Below are 24,654 nucleotides of genomic sequence, written 5' to 3'. Positions count from 1 at the left end.
ATCTTTACTCAATCAAAACAAAACAACTGCAGTTTTTATTGATATTACCTGAAATACACAATTAAATAACATGAATTATTAATGTTTTCCGAAATGGATTTATAGCATTTTGGAAAAGAGCTCTTCAATATTGGCTGTGACTCCTCAGCTTTTTGGTTGCTGCAAGTCTGCAACCTACACATGTCTGTGCAGGACAGTCCATTGGATAGGCATGTGCAACCTGGCAGTTTGCATGAACGCACACACTTGCACGAGAGCAGCTCCAAAACCACCTCTGGTGCAGGTGGAGAACGCATCCAGTGAATGGCCAACTTGCCATCATTGGCCATCCATCCATGCTGTGTTGGGCTTGGCACCATTGGAGATGTTTGCAGACAGCCCCCTCCAGACTGCTGCTTGGTAGTTGGCCCTTTCGATGTGCAGGTAAAGACTGTCTTTACATAAAGGCAGCTGGCTTGATTCAATTACTCCCTTTTTGGCACGAAACAGCTGGTGACGCAGTTCATTAATTTTACCTGTGCTGCTATTAGCTATGTACTGTACATGCAACAGGTAAACTGCTCAATTTTCTGGAAAAGATCCTCAGTTACATTCCACGACTTTCCCAGTTGACTGGTGTCTTGGTATGAGGTGTCCTTTTTCAACATCTTCAGGGCTTTCAACTTGCCTTGACCAGCAAATGCACTGACGGTATCACAGCCCGTGAAGGCGTGTAGGCCATTTAGGCCATCACACACGCCATATCCAATTGAGCCTATCAGTTTAGCAATGTCAACAAAATGAATGCTATTCTGTGTTCCACATTTCTGATAAATAGGACAGGTGATGTCTGTCTGGAATGCAAGACAAAGCACCATGACATCAGTGTCTTCAGCATTGATAATCATTGACTTTGAGCCTGCATTAGATGCATGCAAACGCGTGTCAGCTTCCTCGTGCTTTGAGTGCAATTCTGTTACTTCCTCACACTTCTCCTTTGTCAGCTTGTAACACGTTTCTTCACAGGTGATGAACAGAATTTTGCCATGCAGCAATTGTCTGTACTGTGGATGTTTCCATTCTTCCACCAGAAACTTGATGAGGCTGCTCTTGTTGGAAGAACTGCAAAGGAATTTCCGCCACTGTCTCACATAGTGTCCACCTACCAAGGTCCCTGTGCTGGAGAGTGGAGTCTGCACCCTTGTTTACTTGTTCAGCATCTTCGCTGGAAGTTTGACGGTAGACATTGAAAACAAAATCTAGCCTCTCACTTTGTGCACCTTCTTGCAGGACTGACATCATCGCTGACTTTGCCACCTGTACAAAGGTTCTATTGTCGCCATTCATTTTTTGAATAAGTCTAATCCCATCGATGATGCAGGTAGATGGTGTTGGGATGTGTTCTGCTGGAGACACATTCTTCTCGAGTCTCGATTCTTCAAAAAAAATGCAGTTGTTTTGTTTTGAGTGAGTAAAGATAAATCAACTAAACATAACCCAATACAGTTCCACTGAAATTACTTGGAAAACAACATTTAAAAAAAATAATTCATGAAATTACAAAAAATAAAAAAATGGTGGATATAGCGTTTTGGAAAATAACTCTTCATTTGAACTTGGGGAGTCAGATTTAGAAAATGATGACCTGTTTTAGTACTGTTGATGTTCTGAAGGCTGTTTAGTATTATTATTAGTATTATCATCATTATTATTATTAGTAGTATAATCTTTTATTATCATCATATCATTAAGTTTGTATTATTACCATTGTAGGCCTACAATGATATTTTCACAGTACCTGACAAATGTAAAATCTATTGTTGGTTGTTCATAGTTGTTAATTGAATGACAAATGATTATGCCATATTCCCATTGTTTCAAAAAATTTTATAAAATGAGTGTGAATCTTACTGACTTTGGTCTGCTTACTGTTTGGTCTGCTTTCTTCGAAAAACGCCATGCCTGATATAAGGCTGAATATCACCCCCTCAGAATGAGATAATATTGGCAAATGATACATTTTCTGAATCCTTAGAGTCATGCCAGTATTGCAATGTTTGCATTTTGTATCTTTGATGCTCCCTGATGCCACAGGATTAAAAGAACAAATATGATTTAGGCGGAATGGCAGGAAAATGTGTGTGATTAAAAGTTTGAAGAGCTCCAGGGTTGGCTGTACTTGTCCAAAGTGTTCACAAAAGGACTTGAATGAAAGCTCAGATTGTCCCCTTCAAAATGATACCAAACATAATAAAATAGAATATGTAAATATGTCTTTAACAAAGGCCAATAGCAAGATATGCACCTGTGTCAAAATGTGTTTTTTCAATGGGGGAGGGTAACTTTAACAGCTGATAACCCTAATTTAGCTGTGACTCCAGAAGGGCTATCATACAAAAATGTTAACTACAGACATGTATGTTTTCAAAAAGTATAAGCAACCTTTGCCACCTTGAGTGGTACCGACATCTCATCTGGCCCATGGACTAATAGGGATTATCATATTTGCAGCATCTATGATTTATGATAGATATTTTTCATCTAAAACGGTCTAATTTTTCACCCTATTTTATTGTTAGAAACTGCAACTTTGGATGGGGTCTGCCAGACTGCAGTGATCATGGAGCATGAATGAAGTAGTGTATTAGGTGTGAACTAGATGTACCGCATAGTGGTACAAAATATGGCTGCCGCTCAGTCCTGCACATTCTCACTGCAAAAATAAGTCACACTCGCTAATTTGTCTCCATCTCCTATGTGGGACGGTCGCTTATTGTGGGGGGCAGGCTGTTCCAATATGTATTTCCTTTAACTGACAAAACAGTTTAACAAGCACATTATTTAGTTACAAACCTGGCTAAGTTAACAGCCCAATGGCATTGTCTTGTTAGGAGAGCAAAGCCGAACAGCTTTTCTATTAGGAGGTTTACTACTTAATGATTTGACTTGTGGAATAATTTGTATATGTTTCTCATTAAATTAAATGTTTTAGTATGACTTGCATACATGTAGTGAAATCTAGTTACCACCCTTTGACCAACACAAAACATGGCTTAGGTTGAGAGGTTCTTGTAAACTTTCTTATCTCTGTTAAATAACAGCTAGTTGAATGATCACTGCTAAGGTGATTTTTCATGGGTGTGTGTTAAGGGTATATGAACCCAGGTTTGTCACTAAACCATGCTGTTGCCATAACTTACCAGTCTCAGAATGTAGTTCTGATCAAGGCAGCTAGGGACTGAGCCATTCAACACTGTAAATAGAAATTACAGTTCAGTTTTATTTTACACATAGACAATATAAACAAGTTCAAAGTGTATGGCTGATTTTTATCAACCCTCTAAAAACAAGGCAAGGCAAGTACCATGTGCAAGTGCTTGCCATGCTATACTGTGCACATATGAGCTCTCAGCCTATCAGTTCATAAACATTGTCATATAAAGCAAGTGTATTTAGGCCACGTCTAACTAAACAAAAAGAATAAGCTAAAAGCTGCGGTCTGACATGATGCATAACCACCAGGTTGAGGAAGCCAGATACATATTTACAAGTTGTTGAACCGAAATATTAAACTGTTAAAGGAAGGAAAGGTGGCTTCTCTCGCTAGCCACATTGAATCTAGGAACAATATGATAACATTACCAAACAAAATATGAGAAATTCTTTCACATTAGACATAAATTGTCTGGCTTATGGTGGTACAAACTGGACTCATCCACTCAACAGATTGCTAGCTATATCTAAATCTAAATCCTATTTATTTTCAGTTTGACACCTTATATACACTTTACCTTTTTAACATTTTTTGGTTGAAGTATAAAACAGGGTTCCCACTCTAAATCAAATCTAAATTCCACAAAGAGTCAAGTGATCAGCTGGACAAGATTGCAGCTTAAGTTCTGAGCTCCTGGCCCAGCCTTGCCAAATAATTTACTAGTGTCGGTATTGACTCACTTTGTACCTAGCAAAGACAATTCCTAATGTCTTCAAAGAACAAAGTTTCCCGACAAGATATTGATGCCATTACAGAGACTTTATTAGAGAAGCAACAAGACCACATCGAGTCACGCTAAGCACAGATTCAACAGGCAGGGAAAGAGAACATTGAGAAGCTAAGTGATATCCATACAGAAGTAGTCTTGCTAACTGCAAACTTGAGCTCCATTAGATCGGCCACAGTTGAAAGCAAGTAAACAGCGCTTTTCTCCGCCCCCTAGCGCAATTTAGGTTAACGATTGAATGACATAATAGCACAGGCACAGCTGAATGAAAGTTAACAGATGACAACATTAAAAGGAATCAAATGATTAGCGATCATGAAATAATACAATGCATGATGTCAACAAGCAGGAAGATAATGAAGAGCAGTAGTTCTACTCAAACTAGGCCTACTTACTTATGCACGTAGGTTATGGAAGATTGGTCAAATAAGAAAGTTTAAGTGGATGATGTCAAAGTGAAAGTAAGATGAACGAAAGTTAAGGTTGCTTTTGATATAGTACAAAGATGCTTTCAACCGCAAACCGCATTTAACAAATGCAAGGCGGAAATATTTAGGCGCAAAATAGACGTGCGCTTTCCTGGTCAGTTTTAGTACATGCAGAGGAATACCTAAGGCACATTTTATGCGTCTCCTCTTCATCCATCTTTTTACACAAAACTCCCACTTTCCCCTGACCCTCATGTAAATGCAGATGCATTAGATACGCAATTTGTCATTCTCAACTCCTGCGACAGGCAGTCTGTGCATTCCATTTTCTTGCGCCCACGTTAAATATGCCTGAAGTGGGTGAAAAAGAATGCCATATATTGTCTTTGCATGTTTTTACGGAAATATATGCGCTGACATTCCACGACTTTGCCCTAAAAATAGGGGTGTAAATCGGAGCCGTAAACCGTTGTTTGTGTATGTGAGAGAGTGCATATGGGGGTGGGGTGCTTTTGTTGGGATGTTTGTTTGTGTCTGTATGTGTGAGCACATGTGCATGTGTATGTGGGTAGTTGACATCTGGCCAAGAAAAAGTACTTTTTTTTGGAAAACATCGTTTTTTAATAAAAAATTAAAAATATTTAGTAGTTTGAACGTTTACACTCATCTGCACTATGAATGTGTCCTATGGTGTGACATTTAAAAAGTACTAAGAAATGATATTGAATAACATTAAAAAATACAAAAAAACATTATTGCTCACATTATTAAATCATTAATTTCTTAAAATGATATTTATTTCGCATAAAAGTACTAATTACAATCATTTTCACCATGAATAGATGAACATGATTGACTTTTTCCTCTGAATGTCGATACATTTCTTTCCGCCAACCTTACAAAACTGTTTGAAATTGTACCTATCTAAGAGGAGATATTACTGGAGCTCCCCTAATGTCAAACCTGGCTTTTTAAAAAAAAAAAAAAAAAAAAAACATTTTGAAATTAAGGATGTTTTTCTGTTGTTTTATGTGTGTCACACCGAAGGACAAAGATAATTATTGCATGAAGTGAGTCAGAATATTTGAAGTGATATTGTAACAGTGATAAAGGAGGACATTTGTTGGACAAGTATTGCTCTTTTCAGGCTATTTTTTATGATAACCCACTGTCAGTCAATAGTGATAGTACAGAGTTTCTGCAGGGTTCAGTCAGTCAAATTTTAGACTTTTTATGACCTTTTTATGACCATTGTGATTTGAATTTATGACCTATACGAATTACGAAAAATAGCTTCAGTCATTAAAATTCCCTTCAAACTATTATTTTTAGGGGGTGATGTTAGAGTCTGGGAACACCATTTGGCTATATCTTCGTTCCTGTTCTACAAGTGGTGTTTGGTCATGGTATTCAACACCCACAGTACCTCCACTTTCAAGGTTCGAGGTTTCGAGGTTGACCCGAATCTATGTGTGTGGAACTAGAGACGATGCAGACGGAATCCTGTGCAGTATCGATCTTCTTGATTGGTACCCATATTGATACCGTTTGTTAGTGACAGATTTGAGCCAACTACTAAGTGCCCCATCTTAAGCCACAGCTGATTACTAATGTCATATGTTTCTATTTCATATTTTGGAATTAATAAACTGTATACTGCTCTGGAAAACATTATGAGACCACTGCACATTTTTCTGATGTCATCCTACAGTTGCTGAGTGACATTCAAATGAACTGACCGTCATAATTTACAGTCTTTTAATTTTGAATATGACCATCAACTCATTCAGGAAATGTGCAGTGTTCTCTTATTTTATTCGAGAGCTGTATATTTAGTTAATAATGTATAGTATTGTATGATCTGCATAATTAGTAATAGCCAAATATGTACCGGTAGTAATACTTCATATTGATTTGTAAACTATTACACTTGTCGTTATTGTCATTACATTGATGGTTTTTGGTCTAATTGAGTGCCTGTCACTTTAAGAAGAACGTAATAAGCAATTATCTTTCAATCTGACTGTTTTAGTTCTTGAATGGGGTCTTTCAACTAAAGGCTGGCTTACATTGCACGATTTTGGTCTGTTTTTACAGTCGGCGACTAAATTTCCAAAATCTTGGGAGTTGTACTACAATCTCGGCGCGCTCTCGTCATCTAAAGCCTACCTTACATTGACAGACTTTGCAAAGATTTGGAAAAGATTTTTGAAAGACTACAGTCTCAGACCCTCTCACATCTAAAGACAATTCATTGAGTTTTTAGTCACAGTCTAGTCACAGGCCAGTCTCAGATTAGGATTTTGCAAAGACTGTGGGTCACTATTTACAAGACTGCTGCTAGATTCCTTCAAATTATTTCCATCGTGCACTAGGCTACACGTCATCATCAACAGGAACTCACATGATAGCCTACTCATATCAAAGTAATTTTTTCACGTTTCTGCAACATTGTTTGATGTGTGACATCACAAACAGATATAGAGTTGTTCTGTCACGTAGAATAGCCGACTAATAAATGATAAGAAATGAAATAACAAATAATCATATAGGCTACAGCTGTCGCCTATTTTGCCCCTTCCTGTATCGTGTTCGACCGAGGTTACTATTGGTTTTTAATGTTCACGTCACTATTTGCATGAGCCACGAAAAGACTTCCGATAATATCAAACATGTTTGATATTGTCATAACGGCAAAACTAGAAAAAGACTGACTCCGACGGACTTAAAACCGCTAAGATTGGCACCTTACACTAAACGATTTAGATGTCGGGAGTCAGTCTGTTTTTAGCTTTGCTGTTACGACAATATGTTATTTTAAGAGTGCATTATCAACAGTGATATGGGCGCTGTTTGAAGTTGCACTGCTTGCTGTTAAAGGGAATGGCCGATTCCGCCCGAAACACATTTCGGATTAAGAAACATAGGAATGCCTTGTTGTGCCATTCGTTATCCATTTGATAACGAAAACACTCCCAATGTGGACAGGACAGCCTACTAAATTTAAATCAACTTTAAATAAGTGACCATGAAGTGTCGTAATACAGCCCCTTATGTTGATTTAATGAGCCCATTTCCTATACACAGCATGCTGCACACACACACACAATGACTATACAAGAACTATATACAGCATGGAAAATAAGTCATTATATCAATATAAGGCTTTACCTACAGTAGGCCTATGTTAATTTAAGACACCTAACAATAAGAGGCATGATAGATATTTCACTTAAGTCTTCATATGTGAAGTTTGAGTGTGTAATAGGTCACTTAAAAGCTGTTCTGATTGACTAGGACCATCTTGATGTGTGTTCAGATTAATATTCTACACACCCAATAATTAAATACATGAATCGATTATCTTGTGGACTCATTGATGCATTGAATCGTCGGCTGTATAATCGATGCATCGATATGAATCGATTAGTTTACACCCCTACCTAAAAATGATAAAATTCCCTGACTTTCCGTTTCTGGAATAGACTTACAATTCCATGATACTCCAGAAACTCGTGGGAACCCTGAAAAAAGACCAACCTCACACATAATTTCATATACGGTGACCCAGGCTCTTGTTTATCAAGTGTGATCCTAATCTAGAACCGCACAACATGAGACTACAAAAAACGTAACTTTGGCAAAGAATCTTACCTTTATATGTGATCTCATTGTCATTCTGATGCAGCAATTTCATAAGTTTCCATTTTACCCCTGATTGATCATTCAGTTCCACTCCTTCCTTAAGAGGATGTACCGCACCCATGATCTTTGCACTTTTTCCTTTGACTACAAAGGGAAAACACGCACATTAACACACACACACCTGATTTAGCTTTTTCACAAGTAGTGACCAGTCTATTGTGGGCAGCTTACTCACCTACAGAAGATGTTTGAGGGGAGGTATTCAGTAGAGAAGCAGAGCATACTTCTGAATCCTCTTGGACAATCGCCTTACGTTTACGAGGCGATGCAAAAACTCTCCGACCTTTGAAGGACAATTTATCAACTTAGTATTTAGTAATAGTTTCGGGATTTGCAGATATTTCTGTCCCAAATGACATTCACCAGTTATACTTTTTTTAAAAAAATGACAAAATATATAAGGAAAAAAATACAAAGAATATATATAATTCAAATATCACTAGTGCAGTGCCCATTCAAACATCCTATTCCTCTAGCCCAACTACATGCTGCAGGTATGTAAATATTACAGGGAAGAGCAGCATTCCAGCTAAACATTCAATAATGAATACTGAAGCTTATATTATCGTACATTATAATAAATATGCAGTGAGCAGAATTTAAACATGGCTTCTGGTGACATTTCAAATTACATTCTGGGAGTTATGTTGTGTGTCTGGTGCTTCCACACACATACAAACTTGGAAAAAAGCCCATCCATGCTGTTTTGAGTGAGATACAGGTTTCTGAATGTATCCTGTCTTCAGTCCCCGAGTGAGCTAGTCAAAATCGGCAGGGCCGTCTACGTTGTTGGCCGAAACATTTGAATATTCCCACCGAGGCAGTAATGTTACAAAGCAGGATTAGCCCAGAGACTTTTTCTAAATGAGGGCGCACTTCCAACTTTGCGTGGAATAATACCTACAGATGGGGGACATTCAAGTAGTTCTAAACAATTCATTTTGTAGATCTTTTGTAGGGTAAACTCCTGTGTGTTGTAGCAGTGTTTTGCCACTGAAAACGAGGTGGCTAACTGCTAGCGCTACCTTCTAGTTAGTTTGCAGTCAGCATGGTTTCCCCTGCAAACCCATTGACCAGCTACGGGAACTTTCAAGATAATTTTTAAAATGTGTGTGTGTGGTTCAGATTACAAGTTTGGTCATCAAGACGAGTGGGGCGTCTTCAGAATTCATAGATATCAGAAACATGTTTTCTGTAATTCATAGACCTATTTTAACCCGTCGATAAATAGTCATAATATGGGCACTTTGACACTGAAAACAGAAAAACAGGAATTATTTTGTCTATAATCTGACCAGTTAAAGTACCGCAATAATCATGCTTTGTAAATGCCATCTTTTTTTCAGTTTCACAGTTTATGGGGATGTTTACTGCATTTATGCATGCATCACAGGAAAGACTGAGATTTGTTTGTTCAACTTCATGTAACAGAATTACGTATTAATTAATTCACTAACTCAAAGGCCAAAGTATAAAACATTAAAACAAACAACAAAAACAGAAAGGATGATCAGCAAAAGTAGAGGAGTAATTTCGGAAGGAAGAAAAAAATGCTGAATGAAGCCCAAAACTTTACTGATGTTAAAGCACATACACATAACAATAAAATAAAACTAAACAGGTAAATTTAGGCTATTGTTAGGTGTGAAAGTAGGCTTTCTAGGCTACTTTATGCTAAACAATGCTGAACCTGAAATTGCAAATATTAACAACATAGCATGACCTTGAATTTTGCACCTTGGTTAGAAACCAACATAAAAGTAAAGTGACGAGTAACAAGTTACTTTCCAAAAGGGCTAAAAAGTAGAGTAATTAAATAAGTGACTAATAACTTGTAACTTATTACTGTTTTTGAGTAACAGCCCCAACACTGCTATTAAAATACGTAAGGGCAAACATTTTCCGGCCATGTGTAGGGAAAAGTGTGACTGTTTTAATAATGGTGTTTGAGCTAAGTAAGGAAACCATTATAAAAAATAAACATTACTGCGCCTGACACCATAGGTTCAACTAGTGATCTTGTGACTTGCTTGACTGGAGCCAGGGACTTCTGATGCATACACCTCAATAATGTCAAACTGCACAATGTTTGAAGAACAAACACAATATTATTGTAGAAGCTATTTATCACACCCCCCTATGTGAAAGATGCTAAATGTTCAAAAACAACGATCAACAATGACCAAATGAATTTTAAGGTGAGACACTACAGAACTAAGAGATATCACTAACTTCCCCACTTACATTAAAGCAACACTAAAACACACCTGTCGCATGAATGTTATTTGTTTATCCAGCAAATAACAATGTGCACAGACAAGGGGCAGGTTTCCCAGATTTGTTAAGAAGCTCTTAAGTGCTAAGAAGAGCTTCTTAACTATGTTGGGTATGTTGCATGATTTTATGAAAGTATGATGTATTGCAACATTGAAGTCAAATTTGTAGTTTCTTAATTCTTATGTCTCATTCCATCGTTCTACAGAACCGCTACCCGATACGGTAAACTTACATAGTGCAGTTATAGCCGATAGAGGGCTGCAAAGTGAATGCAGAAGTGCCGTTCACCCTGTTACGAGTTGATGAAGCACTGAAATGATTTTGGGAACATTATTTTAAGGTACCGTATTTTCCGGAGTATAAGTCGCACCGGAGTATAAGTCGCACCAGTCAAAAAATGCCTCATGAAGAGGAAAATGCCATATATAAGTCGCACCGGACTATAAGTCGCATTTATTTAGAAATGTATTCACAAAATCCAAGACCAAGAACAGACAGAGGCTGTAACTACAGAGGCCAAAAAGATTAATACTAATGATGAGAAGGCGTGAAGGCCGCCCATCTGCAGCTGTAGACAGCTGTAGACAGTAATGTTTACTCCTCTTTCATTTTGGAATTATTCAAAAACATGTTAAATTTCATATATAAGTCGCACCTGACTATAAGTCGCAGGGCCAACCAAACTATGAAAAAAAGTGTGACTTATAGTCCGGAAAATACAGTACAAAAAACTCCTTAGTGTTGTTTTAATATAAGAAAAAAAAAATACTACAAGTTTTCAGTAAATTAATGTTTAAATATGCACATTGGGCTGAGCTTTGAAATCTGAGCTTGGATAAAATCAGGTTCACAATTCTTTTTTCATAGTGCTAACATATTAGGTGGGAGAAAAAATAGAGGGATTTATGGATATCTACTTTTGTTGTCCTGTAAATCAGAATATACTGTCAATAAAATGGATTTATGGATATCTACTTTTGTTGTCCTGTAAATCAGAATATACTGTCAATAGCCTTAAAATAGCCAGTTTTTAAGGAATAAGATCAGGCTAGGAATAATATATCGACAAATCCCTCGGTCTTCTGAAGTGCTTATGAAGTAGAGATTTTGTGATCAGTGGGAGACTTTTACGCGACTGGATACAAAGCTAGCATTTTACGTGTTTGGATACAAAGCTTCCCCTTATAGCTTTTGCAACTCAATTGAGCTATTGCCTTTGTTAAAGTTTGGCAGTTACATCGACGGTAGCCTCTGATTGATTGATTAGTTAATTTTTTTCAGCATTATTTGGGATGTTTGAGTTGCCAATTCAGGCTGGGTCCCTGGAAATGACAATTGTAACTTGCATACATTTTCATGATTTGATGTAGCTAATGTTTGAGGCAACAATAATAGGCTAATAGGCCTAATAAAAATGTCTACTTGAAATATATGTATTTTTTGTTCATATAAATTTCAATTTTATTTGATGTATGATGTATGTGGCTTGAATGCAATGCTATTTGAGTGATGAGTAACAACATATTGTTTTGTTGCAAACAGAACTCCAGCAGTTCATAACTAGTCTACTGTAGCCTATTTCAAAATGAGATAGCTAAGCTATGACCAAGCTATGACCTGACTTGTTTTAATTGTCAAAAAGAATAGTTTGGAATTTTGGACATCATTTCCAACTTAAGGCCTATTCGGACGGGATTAGTTTTTTTGGGGTGACATCAGGTAAAGTTAGCCTAGAAATCTAGACGCACCCTAGCGGCCAATGGTGCATTTAGTCCTTGTTCAGGGTGGGAAATGAAAAATAAAGATTTGCATAAGACAAGTCAAATTGGTGTTTTTAAAAAGAAGAGGTAATGCAGATTATAGAGAAAAAAAAGCCAAAAACTCCAATAAACTTTTGATCAACTTTGAGGGACTGCTATGACCAAGCAGGATCCTCCAGACTACTCGTGGTGATTTTACTGCATACTATTCCTATTTATGCACCAGCCTGCAAAACTTGAGCCTCCTACAAATTCTAGTTCTTGAGCAATGAGCTTGTGAACTTTGACAAAAAAAAAGAGGCAGAACAAATTTGAACCCCCCCCCCCCCCCCGTAAAACTGGCTGTTACTTGAAAAGTATTGATCTTAGCACAAAACCATTTCACAGAGTGTCTCCTGGGTAACATAGGTGCACATGGTATTTTTTTCAGATTTTTTTTAGACGCAAGTGCGTGTGCTCTGGTTGATTTGACGTGGAATGACCCACTGGCTAAGTTGGATATGAGGTCCTATGTCCAAAATTCCAAATTATTCCTTTAAGACGAGACTTGCTTATGGCTTGCACATGTATGAGTTACTCTCACCTCTGCACAGCTTTCTTCAGAATGTAAATATGAGTAAATTTCATGTAAATTCAAAGTTAATTTAAATTAAAAGAATCTTTTACCACAGCAACTAGCACCATGTGAAAGCATCAAACATTTACTGGGTTTTCACACCATTGAGATAATCTAGCAATATAGCAGCAAGCAGCAATGGGGGGCCCAGCAGAACACTAGTAGTTGCTAATTATAGCACCCCTATTGGTCAATCTACCATGAATCCATACCTGTAGAAGGAGGAGTTGCAGGGTCACTTTGAACACTGTGAGCAGTCTGACGAGTCTTCCTCGCTGGTGAGTGTATTTGAGGTGAGCAGGGTTCAAACTTTTTTGTATCTGCAAGATATAAAAGGATGAGGAATTAGCCTGAGAACACTGTCTACATCTAACCTAACTCTCGGCAGATCCTTGTAGTTCGCTGAGCTTCACACAAGGATCTGGGACTTCTCGATAGGAGATGTATTTCAGAAGGCGGGGCTTTGTAAAAAAATCCTTGTATATGAATTGATAAACCACTTGTCCGTTATCTTGAATGACGTGCTAGGCTACTTTAAGCTCTTGCCAAACCCGATCGGAGGAAGAGAGAAAACATCCTTGCCACCAATAAATGCCTTCAAAACCATTCTCTGTTCATCTTTTAAAGAATGAATACTCGATAGATTCGACAAAACGGTTGAAATAGCAGAATCAATGTCAGCACACGACTCCTCTCTGCGTGCCGCCATTGTTCTTTGAATCAGACAGTCGCTTTGGCGCTACGTCACATCTATGAAATCCCGCCTGGCGATCCTGATTGGTTCATTATTTTTTGCTCCCTTGAAGGAGTTTGCATTGCCCTCTGACAAAGAAATTTATATATTTATCATTATGAACTTCATTTGTGTGCGTCAAAGTTATAATCCACACTTTCATATGTGTGTTCAAAGTTGCTATTGACAGTTTCACATGGGAACCTCACAGGAACGCTATGCACCTGCAGATAAGAAACTGGACATGAGCGAGAGGAGGATTTTAGGGAGGTTTCGACCAAGGTCATGCTGACTTGTTTTGCTCTCTGCTTTTCTTTAATAAAAGAGCCTCTTTGCGTCCAAGAGCTCAGAGACTGTTTCGGAGAGGTAAAGCAAGTCCTCTCTATGTCTCTCCTCTTGGCGCCAGAGTATACTGAAAATTATACTACTTGTCTGTGGTTCTTGTGTCATAATATTGGGAAGATTTTCCTAACATTCTTTGGTCCTTCGAAGCCGGTTGTCAATATATCCTTTCTGGAACTGATCGTCGGAAGTTGAAGACTGCAGCAGCCCGCGGACTACAACCGTGGAAAAGCCCCGTACGGTGAATTCCGTGCAGGCCAGCCGACGGCGACCAGCTCCTAGACTGGATTGACGACTTCCGAACTACAGAGCAGAACCATAACAGTGTGAGTATAATTTCATAGGCCTAGGGAAAAGTCGCATTAAGTTGCCGTTCCCAAGGGAAAAGTCGCATTAAGTTGCCGTTCTCTTAATACAGCTGTAAAATTAGATAAACTTTCCAGGGGGGTTTCAGTCCCGCCTGATGTAAAGGGGCTATGGATGCCGCTTAAAGGGGCTATGGATGCCGCTTAGTTTATCTGATGTAAAGGGGCTATGGATGCCGCTTGAAGGGGCTATGGATGCCGCTTAGTTTATCTGATGTAAAGGGGCTATGGATGCCGCTTAGTTTATCTAAAAAGGGGGCCTGAAGTCCCACCTGAGCTGGGGGGCCTGAAGTCCCACCTAAGCTATCAAAGAAGGAGTGTGACTGAGAAGTGTGTGTGAAGGGATTGTCTGTGAGTTAAAACGAACAACAGAGCCTGTGAGAGATAAAACACCCAGGGGAAGCCGGATTAAGGTCTAGAAGCTCGCTTCCCAGGCTTGTTGTTTGCCCTAAGAGGACGACACAGAACAATCTCTTATTTGTGCAAAATGGAGAATACTCAAGATAAAGGACAACTTTTGAAAGGCGATGCCAAATTCATAGCTAGAGTCTATCCAGAAACTGAAAATTGGCTATTACGATGGAAAAATAAATTCGACTTTGCAAACTAAAACCAAAATTATCATCATGCCATGCAGAAGTGCACCTGTATGACGATGATGATGATTACGGTAAAACTCCAAATTGGCCCCCACCGCCGCCTCCGGTGGAGGCATTTCCAATGGTAGAACTGCCCAATCCAACATTTAAGCCAGACGTGGCTGAGGGTCAAAATAATCCACGGTTAATGTATGTCTATAGGACATGGACACAGGACGACGTAAAAAAAAAAGCAGTGGAGGGAATTCCATCTCATAAAGCCCAAATTGAAGAATTTTGCGACGAAATGAAAAACATAATAGCGGTGTACCACCTGAATGATTTCGAGGTCGAAAGGATGTTCCGCTTTAAAATGGGCTCTGATTGGAGCCGTGTTAAAGATAGCTTTGTAGCCCATCAGGCTGGTACAGCGTATGCGCCTGGTTCTCTGGATTTAAATCAACAAGTCCAAAGCCTAGAGAATAAATGTAAAGACGTGTTTAAAAAACATTGCAAATACACCAAAATACACGCCACCACACAGAAAGATGATGAAGATGTTTGGGAGTTTAGAGACAGATTTGAAAAAGTGTTTAAAGCCTATAACGGCCTGAAGTCAGGGAGTGCAGAAGATAAGATAATTCATGGACAGCAATTAAAACAAGCATTACTCCAAAGTTTCAGACCAGAGATAAAAGACATTTTGTTATTTTCAAAACAGCAGAACTGCCAGATTTTATGGAACATGCTAAACATGCAGAGAAAACAGTGAAAAATAAAAAGAAAGTAAGAGAAAAGAAAGACTCAGAGAAAGTAGGGGAAGCATTTGTGATGGCGTTACAAGGCAGAAATGGGTCAGAACAGAGAGATTATGAAAATGAAGATGATGATAGCAACAACTGTTTCAGATGTGGGGGTCGCGGGCATTGGTCTCGTGACTGCGCCACCAAAGATGAGAAAGAACAAAGATACGATAGTGACTAAGTGACTAAGTAAGTGGAGAAGGAGAAGTAAGTGGAGAAGGAGAAGAGCTAGAAATGTTTGAAGCATTTCTAGACTAGAGCTGATGTGTGTTTAAATGACTAAGAAAGTGATAGCCTACATATTAAACTAAATATTTTAATTAAATATTTAAATTCTGCTGAAGTTGTGTTTTTTCACCCATTCACTGTGAAAATCCCACATGCCGTCTCCCTACTGCTGTTACAAACTAACATGACATTCTTATCTCGTATGACAGTATTGTTATCACAACCACACATTAAATATGGTGTAAACAAAGCAGCTTATGCAGTGACTAACTGCTAAATTAGAAGTTAAACTTTTGTCTGCCACATGCTCTGCACAGGTAGCCGAATTGACTGGGCTGACCAGAGCATGTGAGCTTTTTGCCAAAAAGAAAGTGACAATATACACAGACAGCCAATATGCCTTTGCTGTGTCTTACATTGCTGAAATCAATGTACAAATGGGTAGCAATTTTGAGTCATGGGCAGAGCCATGTCTCAACAGGAGGGATGTGTGAACTAGTAGACAAACACCATAACGTATAGATTTACAAACTACTCACAAAATGTTTGTTATCAGTGCATCATATGTACTGTATTGATGTAGGAGTAGTGGAACAACTAATTAAAACACTGTGTTCAAAGGAATATGTGGACACGGATACTGCTCTCTCTCTCTCTGTTTTTCCACAGGATCCCAGAGTGAAACCAGAAGATTGGGTGTTCATCAAAGTCATAAAGGAAAAGTGCTGGTCTGACCCGCGTTGGGAAGGACCCCACCAAATCATCCTATCTACACCCACTGCAGTGAAGGTGGAGGGCCGGACCACTGGACGCATCTGTCTCACTAAGGTTCCAGTCAACCGCTGAGGAGGGGAAGCCCGACTGCAAAGGGGATTAGAGGTTTAGAATCTAGTCGTCTCAACGTCGGTGAAGATTTTGGATCCTCCTAAGCTTAGTGACGATGCCTTGAGATAACAGACTTTTAGTGTGGAGGATGGTCCTTGGAGCGGCTATCATTCTCACCTTGCTGACACTTTTGTTAAGGACTGAACAAAGACTTTTTTCTTGAAAGACAAAGGAAGCCGAAAAAAAAAAAAAAAAAAAAAAAAAAGAGATTGATTTTGTCAGAGGATGTGCATACCTACATCACACATGTGTATCACTTAAATTCATGGTATCGTTATGCTCAAATGCTGGCTGATTTGAATAATGTGTCTGATTGCCATGTGTGTTCTCTGATGCCAATATCTGTTTATCATTCCCGTTTAACAGCCGTAAAAATTCCTCATGGACAGAGCTTGTGTATAGGTGAAGGGAAGTCTGGCAAAGATGACTTATAATTCATCCCACATGACAATACATAAAAATGGTATTAACATGATCTGTGAACCTTGTGCAGGGACACACCCTTTGAAGTACATAAAGTGTAGTGTAACATTGACCCCTTACTGTATGCCACTGTTAAACCTAGAACAAGATTCCCACTGTGTTTTTTCAGAGATGGTTCTGTGCCGGTGGGGAGTTTGCCTCTCTACAGGTGTTATCAGTGAAGTTTAGAATGTAGCCCTACATTTTGTAGAATTAAGCTTTGATTATTTGAGGACTAGCCCTCATTGCATATAGCCCATCAAAATGTTGATGTGAATTTGCTTGCTTGATTGTTGTGATAATATGGGTCTGGAAAAAACATATGTGTAGTAGAAGGTGAGTTTTTCTCCTTTTGCTTGTGTACACAAGTGCCGCTGCTATAGCAGGGTAATGGAAGAATTTTTCCTTCAACGGTTTTCTCCTCAAAATTAAGATCAATCATGACTGAGGTTTTCCGGTAAGGTTTTCGCTTCCATCAAAAGGTTTGAAACTTGCTATTCGAGTTGGTAATAATTACTACACGCTTTGATTTGATTTATGGTTGAATCTACAGTATGTAGCAATGGAACAAATGATTGTGAAGTTTACTAATGATAAACAGGAGGGAAATGACAAAGAAATTTATATATTTATCATTATGAACTTCATTTGTGTGCGTCAAAGTTATAATCCACACTTTCATATGTGTGTTCAAAGTTGCTATTGACAGTTTCACATGGGAACCTCACAGGAACACTATGCACCTGCAGATAAGAAACTGGACATGAGCGAGAGGAGGATTTTAGGGAGGTTTCGACCAAGGTCATGCTGACTTGTTTTGCTCTCTGCTTTTCTTTAATAAAAGAGCCTCTTTGCGTCCAAGAGCTCAGAGACTGTTTCGGAGAGGTAAAACAAGTCCTCTCTATGTCTCTCCTCTTGGCGCCAGAGTATACTGAAAATTATACTACTTGTCTGTGGTTCTTGTGTCATAATATTGGGAAGATTTTCCTAACACCCTCGATCCCAGACCCTTGTGTGGAGCTCAGCGAAACGCCTCTGGTGGAGCATGGCGGAACTACAAGGATCTGGTCGAGAGTCAGGTTAGTCTACATCAGGGGTACCCACTGCTTTTAAAGCTGACAGTGGCCATGTTTACATAATGTTTTTTAATTCCGAATTAGTTTATTCGGAATTAAATAGTTTGGAATTAAAATATTCTCCTTCAAGTTTACACGGAAATAATAATTCAGAATTGGCGTTTACATGGAACATAAGTTAATTCCGCTTTATTGTATTCCGCTGAACGTCTGGGGGCCGGGAAGGGTTCCGATTGGACAGGCGGCGCATGAACGTAGCCTAATTAAGATCTACCGGAAGAAAACAAACTTTAGCTGACTAGCGGCTTTTTTGTCATCTCGGGTTAACGTTACAGCATGGACAATAACATAATGAAAACGGTTCTCGCAGTCATTCTGATACTAGGCCTACTATTTAATCAGCAGCTCGAGAATGTTATCAGAGAATGTCTAATAGAGCTCGTAAGTCACGCCCCGATTTTTCCCCTTCCGTTTTCCCCATGGGACCTTAAGCTTCAATCTTTTAACATGAGAGGGGATAGATATCTTCTGTTCCCAGTCCTTGTATGACCTGCATTACACATATGCTGATTTAGGAACTAAATATGAAATGTTCATGCAAAAACATTGTCAATTTGTTCAGAGATTGTCCAGATAAATGATGTTAAAATAACGTTCGGATAACAGACTACATTTGTCGCACAAGTCACGTCACTGTCATTGTCCCTCCAACTTTCAACACTAGTACCTTTCCAAGTAAGATCGCGTTAGTTTGTGCTAAACTCAGTATGCCTGTTTGTTTTACTCCTCAGTGGTTCCCGAAAGACCAAAATAGCAGGAGTAGCTGGATAAAACTTATCAGGTGGGAGATATGTGCACATGAAATGAACTTATAGTTGACTTAGCTGCTAACTCGATTAGCAGCTAACAATCGTCAACAGCTAATCGCCTGGATGCTCTGTTCCCGCACCTCGACGTTGAGAGGTGACGTTGCTGTAGTTCGTTAAGTGCTCCCGCAAATATCTTATCAGTATCAAGCTTCTCCCCACTAGATTGTTACGTTATAGGTACTAAAAATTCTATACAAATTTCAGGAACAGCATATGTGTTATTTATGACCCAATTCAAACGGGACCAAAAAAATAATTTAATTCCGCTATTGACTTACATGCATCAGAATTTCTTTTTGAGGTCCCATGTACAGGAATGTACCGGAACTTGAATGGCGTCACTTACGAGCTCTATAAGGGGAAAACGACCACTCGCTGAATACTTCCGCATGGTACTGCAACTAGAGGGCGATCGCGAGCAAGTGGAGAATGAATGGAGGTGAATGGAGTTTCTCCTAAAATCCACTTTTCTCTGGATATGATTTTTTGTGTAGAAATCTGAATATTGCATGTGAAAGGGGGGTCAAGGAAAATACACACGGCTGAGTATTAGATTTTTTAAGTCCCTTAATTGCTCTAAAAAGCCTTTCAAACGTGTCAATGACGTCATTCATTAGCAGGGTGCTAGTGTGTTATGGGCAACAACGACCAAGCCTGTGAGAAACCAAAGGGCCATAAGTAATTGTTCATTCAACTTTCGACCTATAACCCATATTGAGCTTGCAGAAACTAAAATCCAATCTTCGATTTTTTAATGACAATCAGGTGAAACAGACCAATTTAGCCATCTAGCCCCATAGACCTCCATTGTTTGATCACTTGCTCGTGATCGCCCCTTGTGGAACTGCAACAGGAACTGCAGGCACAATGCAGGTACAATGGAGTGAATAGCGAGTGGACCGGCTCTCCATGAATGGGCTCTGATATTATCAAGCTTCACGTTTGCTAGCTGAGGTCGGAGAAGGGGGGAAGAAGACGGAGCCGAATTAGCAATGAAACAAGCATGTGCTTCTTCTTCCTCCTCGTACGAGCATGCGCCAAACAAATGGAATAAACTTTGAATCGGAATAAAGGTTTACATGATCAAGGAGTGAGTTGATTCCGCTTTAACATCAGAATAAACCACCCACTTAATTCGGAATTAAGTTTAATTCTGAATAATCATTTTCAAGCAGAATAAGCACTTACATGGTCTCTTTTAAAGCGGAATTAACTTTTATTCCGAATTATCTTGGTTTTATTCGGATTTAAAGCTGTCATGTAAACGCATCAAGTGTCTACCAAGATCTACCAATTCAAATAAAAAGCCCTACCGGGTGGCCAACCCACGGCTCGCGAGCCACATGCGGCTCTTTCCCTCCTCTCGTGCGGCTCGCGGCTGTTCAACTGATGTTCTCACTTCTCCCCAGACTTGAACTTTGTTTCCGGTAAACAAAAATTGATTTCAGAATTTGATAGAAGCCTATTGGCAAAAGTAATTATTAATAGTAACAATAATAATTTACCGTCATGATATGGATAGGAATCTTCAATCTTGGCCAAAAAGAAGCAGACGTGTTTGTTCTTCAGCCAGGTTTAATGCTACTGTTGCAATCAGGAATACCCTGAAGCTAATCGTAAGTAGAAGGAACATGTACCATTTAAAAGGGGGATTTATCGTTTTGTAGCATAACCCCTCTGGTTAATATGTCAAAGTAATCAAAACAAAAGCACTCCGAATTAGGAATTTACAATTTCAATGCCACACTAGAGTGCTCAATGGGTCGGGTCGGCCCGACAAACCCAACGGGATCCGCGGGTTCGAGCCGGGTTCGGGTCGGAAATATAAGCAGATGACTCGGGTCTGGTCGGTCCTCGGGCTTAAATCTTTTCCGCTCAGTGAAAAAAACAAAAAAACATTTATTAATCATCGCTGCTGTTTACCGTGAATCATTGTGAATTTCCCCTTGGGGATCAATAAAGTATCTATCTATCTATCTACCGTAAAGTCTGGCTGCTGCATGCAACATGCATGCAATCACTGATGAATGGTACTCCCAACGTGTATGCAATTACTGATGAATGGTACTCCCAAATGGTGTTATCTTAGGGGGTATTCACACCTGCCTTGTTTAGTTCGATTAAAACGAACTCAAGTTCGTTTCTTGCTTGGTTCGTACCTTTTTGACTGGTGTGAATACAATCACGCGAACTCTAGTGCGGACCAAACAAGCGGACCGAGACCCAGCTGAGGAGGTGGTCTCGGAGCGGTTCCTATCGAACCCTGGTGCAGTTCGTTTATGGTGTGAAAGCAGACCGACCTCGATCCGACCCAGTTACAGAAATCTACCTTTTTTGGATTTGACGAGCTCCCGTAGTTTTTGCGCATTATGGGAAATGTAGGATAGCTCCGTGACGCACAACAGCTGTAAGCAGCAGTGGGCTAACGCTTTTTTGCCAACAATAATTTGATTTTGCATCTCCTACCCGTTCCGTCTTCCGTAGGCCTGCTGTTAGCATGTTGGACACACATGAGAGCTCTTCTCAGCTGTTTTGTTGCACGTCTTCGTCGTTGCAAAATTACGAGCATGATATTGTTAAACTTGCATCAAACGGTCTTGACGCTCAAGCACTTCTGCAAAGCTGTAACTGTATAAACTATATTGCTAGGATAATAACGAGTACAGTAGGCTATGCAAACATAGTATTTACGTGGGCCAACTTTGACTTTGGCTTCCTATTCTTCACCCCACCTACACGTTTACCAGCCAATGGTTGAACGACCTTAGCACATGTGCTTTTGTTTATAAATTCTGGTCCTGTTGCAATTAATCACGGTGTGAAAGCGAACCGCACTAAAAAAGAAAAAAAGAAAAAAAAATTGGTCCGGACCAAATAAGTGAACTAACGAACCTTCCTGGTGTGAATACGCCCTTAGATAGATTGTTGCTGGGCTATACGTCTTCGTGAATAGCTAACAACTCATTGCCATCATAGTGAAGCGTGTATGAAGCGGTTGTTGAAATATCATGCTCTGTGGATGATTCTGCCTTTTTTATAGCAGGAACAGTACGTTTTCCCATTTATATCATGTTTCTATTGTGGTAAATATCGTTTAACTAGGTTTTTATAAGTGCCCTTAACTCATTCACTGCCTTTGACGTCTTTAAACGTCAATTTAGACACATACGTTGACTGCCATTGACGTCTATAGACGTCAATTGCCTTTTTCAATGGGGAGGGCTCCTGGGTGGGCTTGGGAACGATCTGGCAGAGTTTCAGGCTTGTAAACAGACTGCACTAGCGATCCGAACCTCTAGATGGCAACAGTGCCATTTGGATCATTAGTATCTGCCTAGAGTGCACAAGTCATGCAGAGACAACTAGCAAACACACTGAAGATCGACCACAGTGGATCTAGTTTGCACGCGATGCAGGGAATAAATATGCTTACTTCTTACATCAAGGATGGAAAACACGTGAACGGTATGATCCATTTACATTGGATATTGCGATATAGACTAACAACAACCTTGCTAGTGCTAGCTTGCTAAGTCTAACATCCTGTTCAGAGTCTTTAGCGACCATCAGAGTCCCTAGCAACCTTGACGAGACTGACGAGATAACAGTGCAATCGTGGTTGACATACTACTGAAACGCTAAAGTTAAAAAGTTGATTTTCACAAAAAGATCGTTTTCTCCATGTTTTGGTCAAAAACAGGTGTTTTTAGCAAAACTAACCCATGTTCTACTGACGATTACTAAAGAACGGAAAACGATAGAAACAAGCCGTTTTTTCTTGGTGAAAGAAGAGAGTCTACTATTTCATTTGGTACCTTCGGTGTTTACATAGTCATAAAGCTCACCGTTCGGTGGATCTTGGAAAAACAGTCAAAATGCTGTAAAACGTCTGGCAGTATGGAGCGCTCTGCACTGAAAATCGCTGGCAGCCAATGAGTTAACGACCCACAGCCCGTCAGTCTCCATAGGATAACATGGGAAAACTCGACCCCCAGCCTCGGGCTGCAGGCCGGGTTCGGGTAGATAATTCATATTGATGTGTCGGGTTACATCGGGCTCGGGCTTTGAAAGCCACGGGGCGGGTCGGGTTGTCATTTTCTATGCCACACTGCAGTGTCCCCATAAGAACTGCTTGAACCCCATTCATTGTTGCTAATGACTATATCTATTATTAGTAGTAGTGGTGGCACTAGTAGTAGTTAGTTTTAGTTTTAAGCTATCATTATTATTATTATTATTGCCATCATTTTATAGGTTACTTGGAATATTTGAAAATGGCTGAAGAATGTGCCTCTGCATTTGTGACCTTGCATTTGTCCCAATGTCATGTAGCCCAAGGCACAGTTCAGTAGCATAACATGGTTGGACTAGGCCCCTGTGCACGCATTGGAGATGCCCAATTTGCAATTCACGTTGACACTCCTCTAGTGAACCTCGAACCTCATAACGAATTTGCCAGTAGTGGCAATCTACAGTGAACTGCCACCAGCTGTTTCCCAGTAATGGCAAACTTTAGCATCTTATTGTTGGGTGATTCCAAAACTATGGCACTTTTTCTAACACTGGGAGAAATTTCCTGAAACTAGAAAATTGCTAGGTTGGTATTCACCCACAGGGCTGCTGCTCTCACAATGGCATGAGTGCCATTCAGCATGTTATGAGGTCATGTGCCATCAAAATGATTTTGGAAAGCTGAAAAAAACTGCAGGTTGCCTTGATAGCATAGATATGGCAGCAAATATGGTATGTCAGATGAAAGAGGAGGCACAACGCTATCCATTGACACCAAATACATAGATCCTTCTGGGTTATAAAAACAGACAAATGACAAAAAAAGAATAGTCACAAACTGTAGCTCAGCCTACTGGTGTGCACCCATTACTCCCGTTTGAAATACTCGCAAATTAGTGATCAGATAGATATGCCACGCATGTCAGATGAAAGAGGAGACACACTGATACCAAGTACAACCTTCTGGGTTATAAAACAGACAAAGTGAGAGCAAAATAATAATTTTATATAGCTCGACTTACTCCGCACTTCTGTCAGTTTTTGTGGCAAAGTATGCCAATAATTCAACGCTATCATGTGTTTCTCTAATATGGCAATACCAATTTCTTTGACAAAGGAATACTTTTTTGCTTGTACTTTGTTCATTGCAATGCAGTAAAAAGTTGTTGTAGAGAATCATCATAAGTGCACACACAAGCTAACATGCTAACGCAGTTCAAATCAGGTGAGATCAGCTTGTGTCATAGATATGAGCACAGAAAGGTCATTTTTTCATTATTAAATAAAAATTGGCATTTATTTCTGTCAAGCAGACGCCACATATTTCTGCAAATTAAGATTCAGGGCAGCCTGGGCAGCCATACACATACATGACAGGCATGTTGAGCTGCCAGCTTGCTTATAGAAAAAGATGTTGCCGTACAGTACACCCAGTCTCAATCTCAAATTTATTGACACCAACTGTAGTAGAAATTTTGGATTACTAACAAATATTATGTTTTAGAAGTGAATACTAATTAACATTTATTACATAGA

At 39.4% G+C, this 24,654-nt stretch overlaps 1 protein-coding gene across 4 annotated transcripts in view; it reads right to left on the bottom strand.

Moving 5' to 3' along the window:
* vrk3 (VRK serine/threonine kinase 3) overlaps positions 1–24,654 on the bottom strand; it is a 59,430-nt gene that overhangs the window by 9,910 nt on the left and 24,866 nt on the right. For all 4 annotated transcript variants that reach the window (XM_062549882.1, XM_062549881.1, XM_062549879.1 and 1 more), the window contains exons 4-7: positions 12,979–13,086; positions 8,289–8,396; positions 8,063–8,197; positions 3,180–3,232 (exon numbers count right to left, since the gene is read on the bottom strand). In XM_062549882.1, coding sequence (XP_062405866.1) covers positions 3,180–3,232; positions 8,063–8,197; positions 8,289–8,396; positions 12,979–13,086 — 404 coding nt within the window. The remainder of the gene's footprint in view (positions 1–3,179; positions 3,233–8,062; positions 8,198–8,288; positions 8,397–12,978; positions 13,087–24,654) is intronic.

The sequence above is a fragment of the Sardina pilchardus genome, chromosome 11 (genome assembly GCF_963854185.1).
Source record: "Sardina pilchardus chromosome 11, fSarPil1.1, whole genome shotgun sequence".
Taxonomy (NCBI): Eukaryota; Metazoa; Chordata; class Actinopteri; order Clupeiformes; family Clupeidae; genus Sardina; species Sardina pilchardus.
This window is presented reverse-complemented; position numbering and strand designations above follow the sequence as displayed.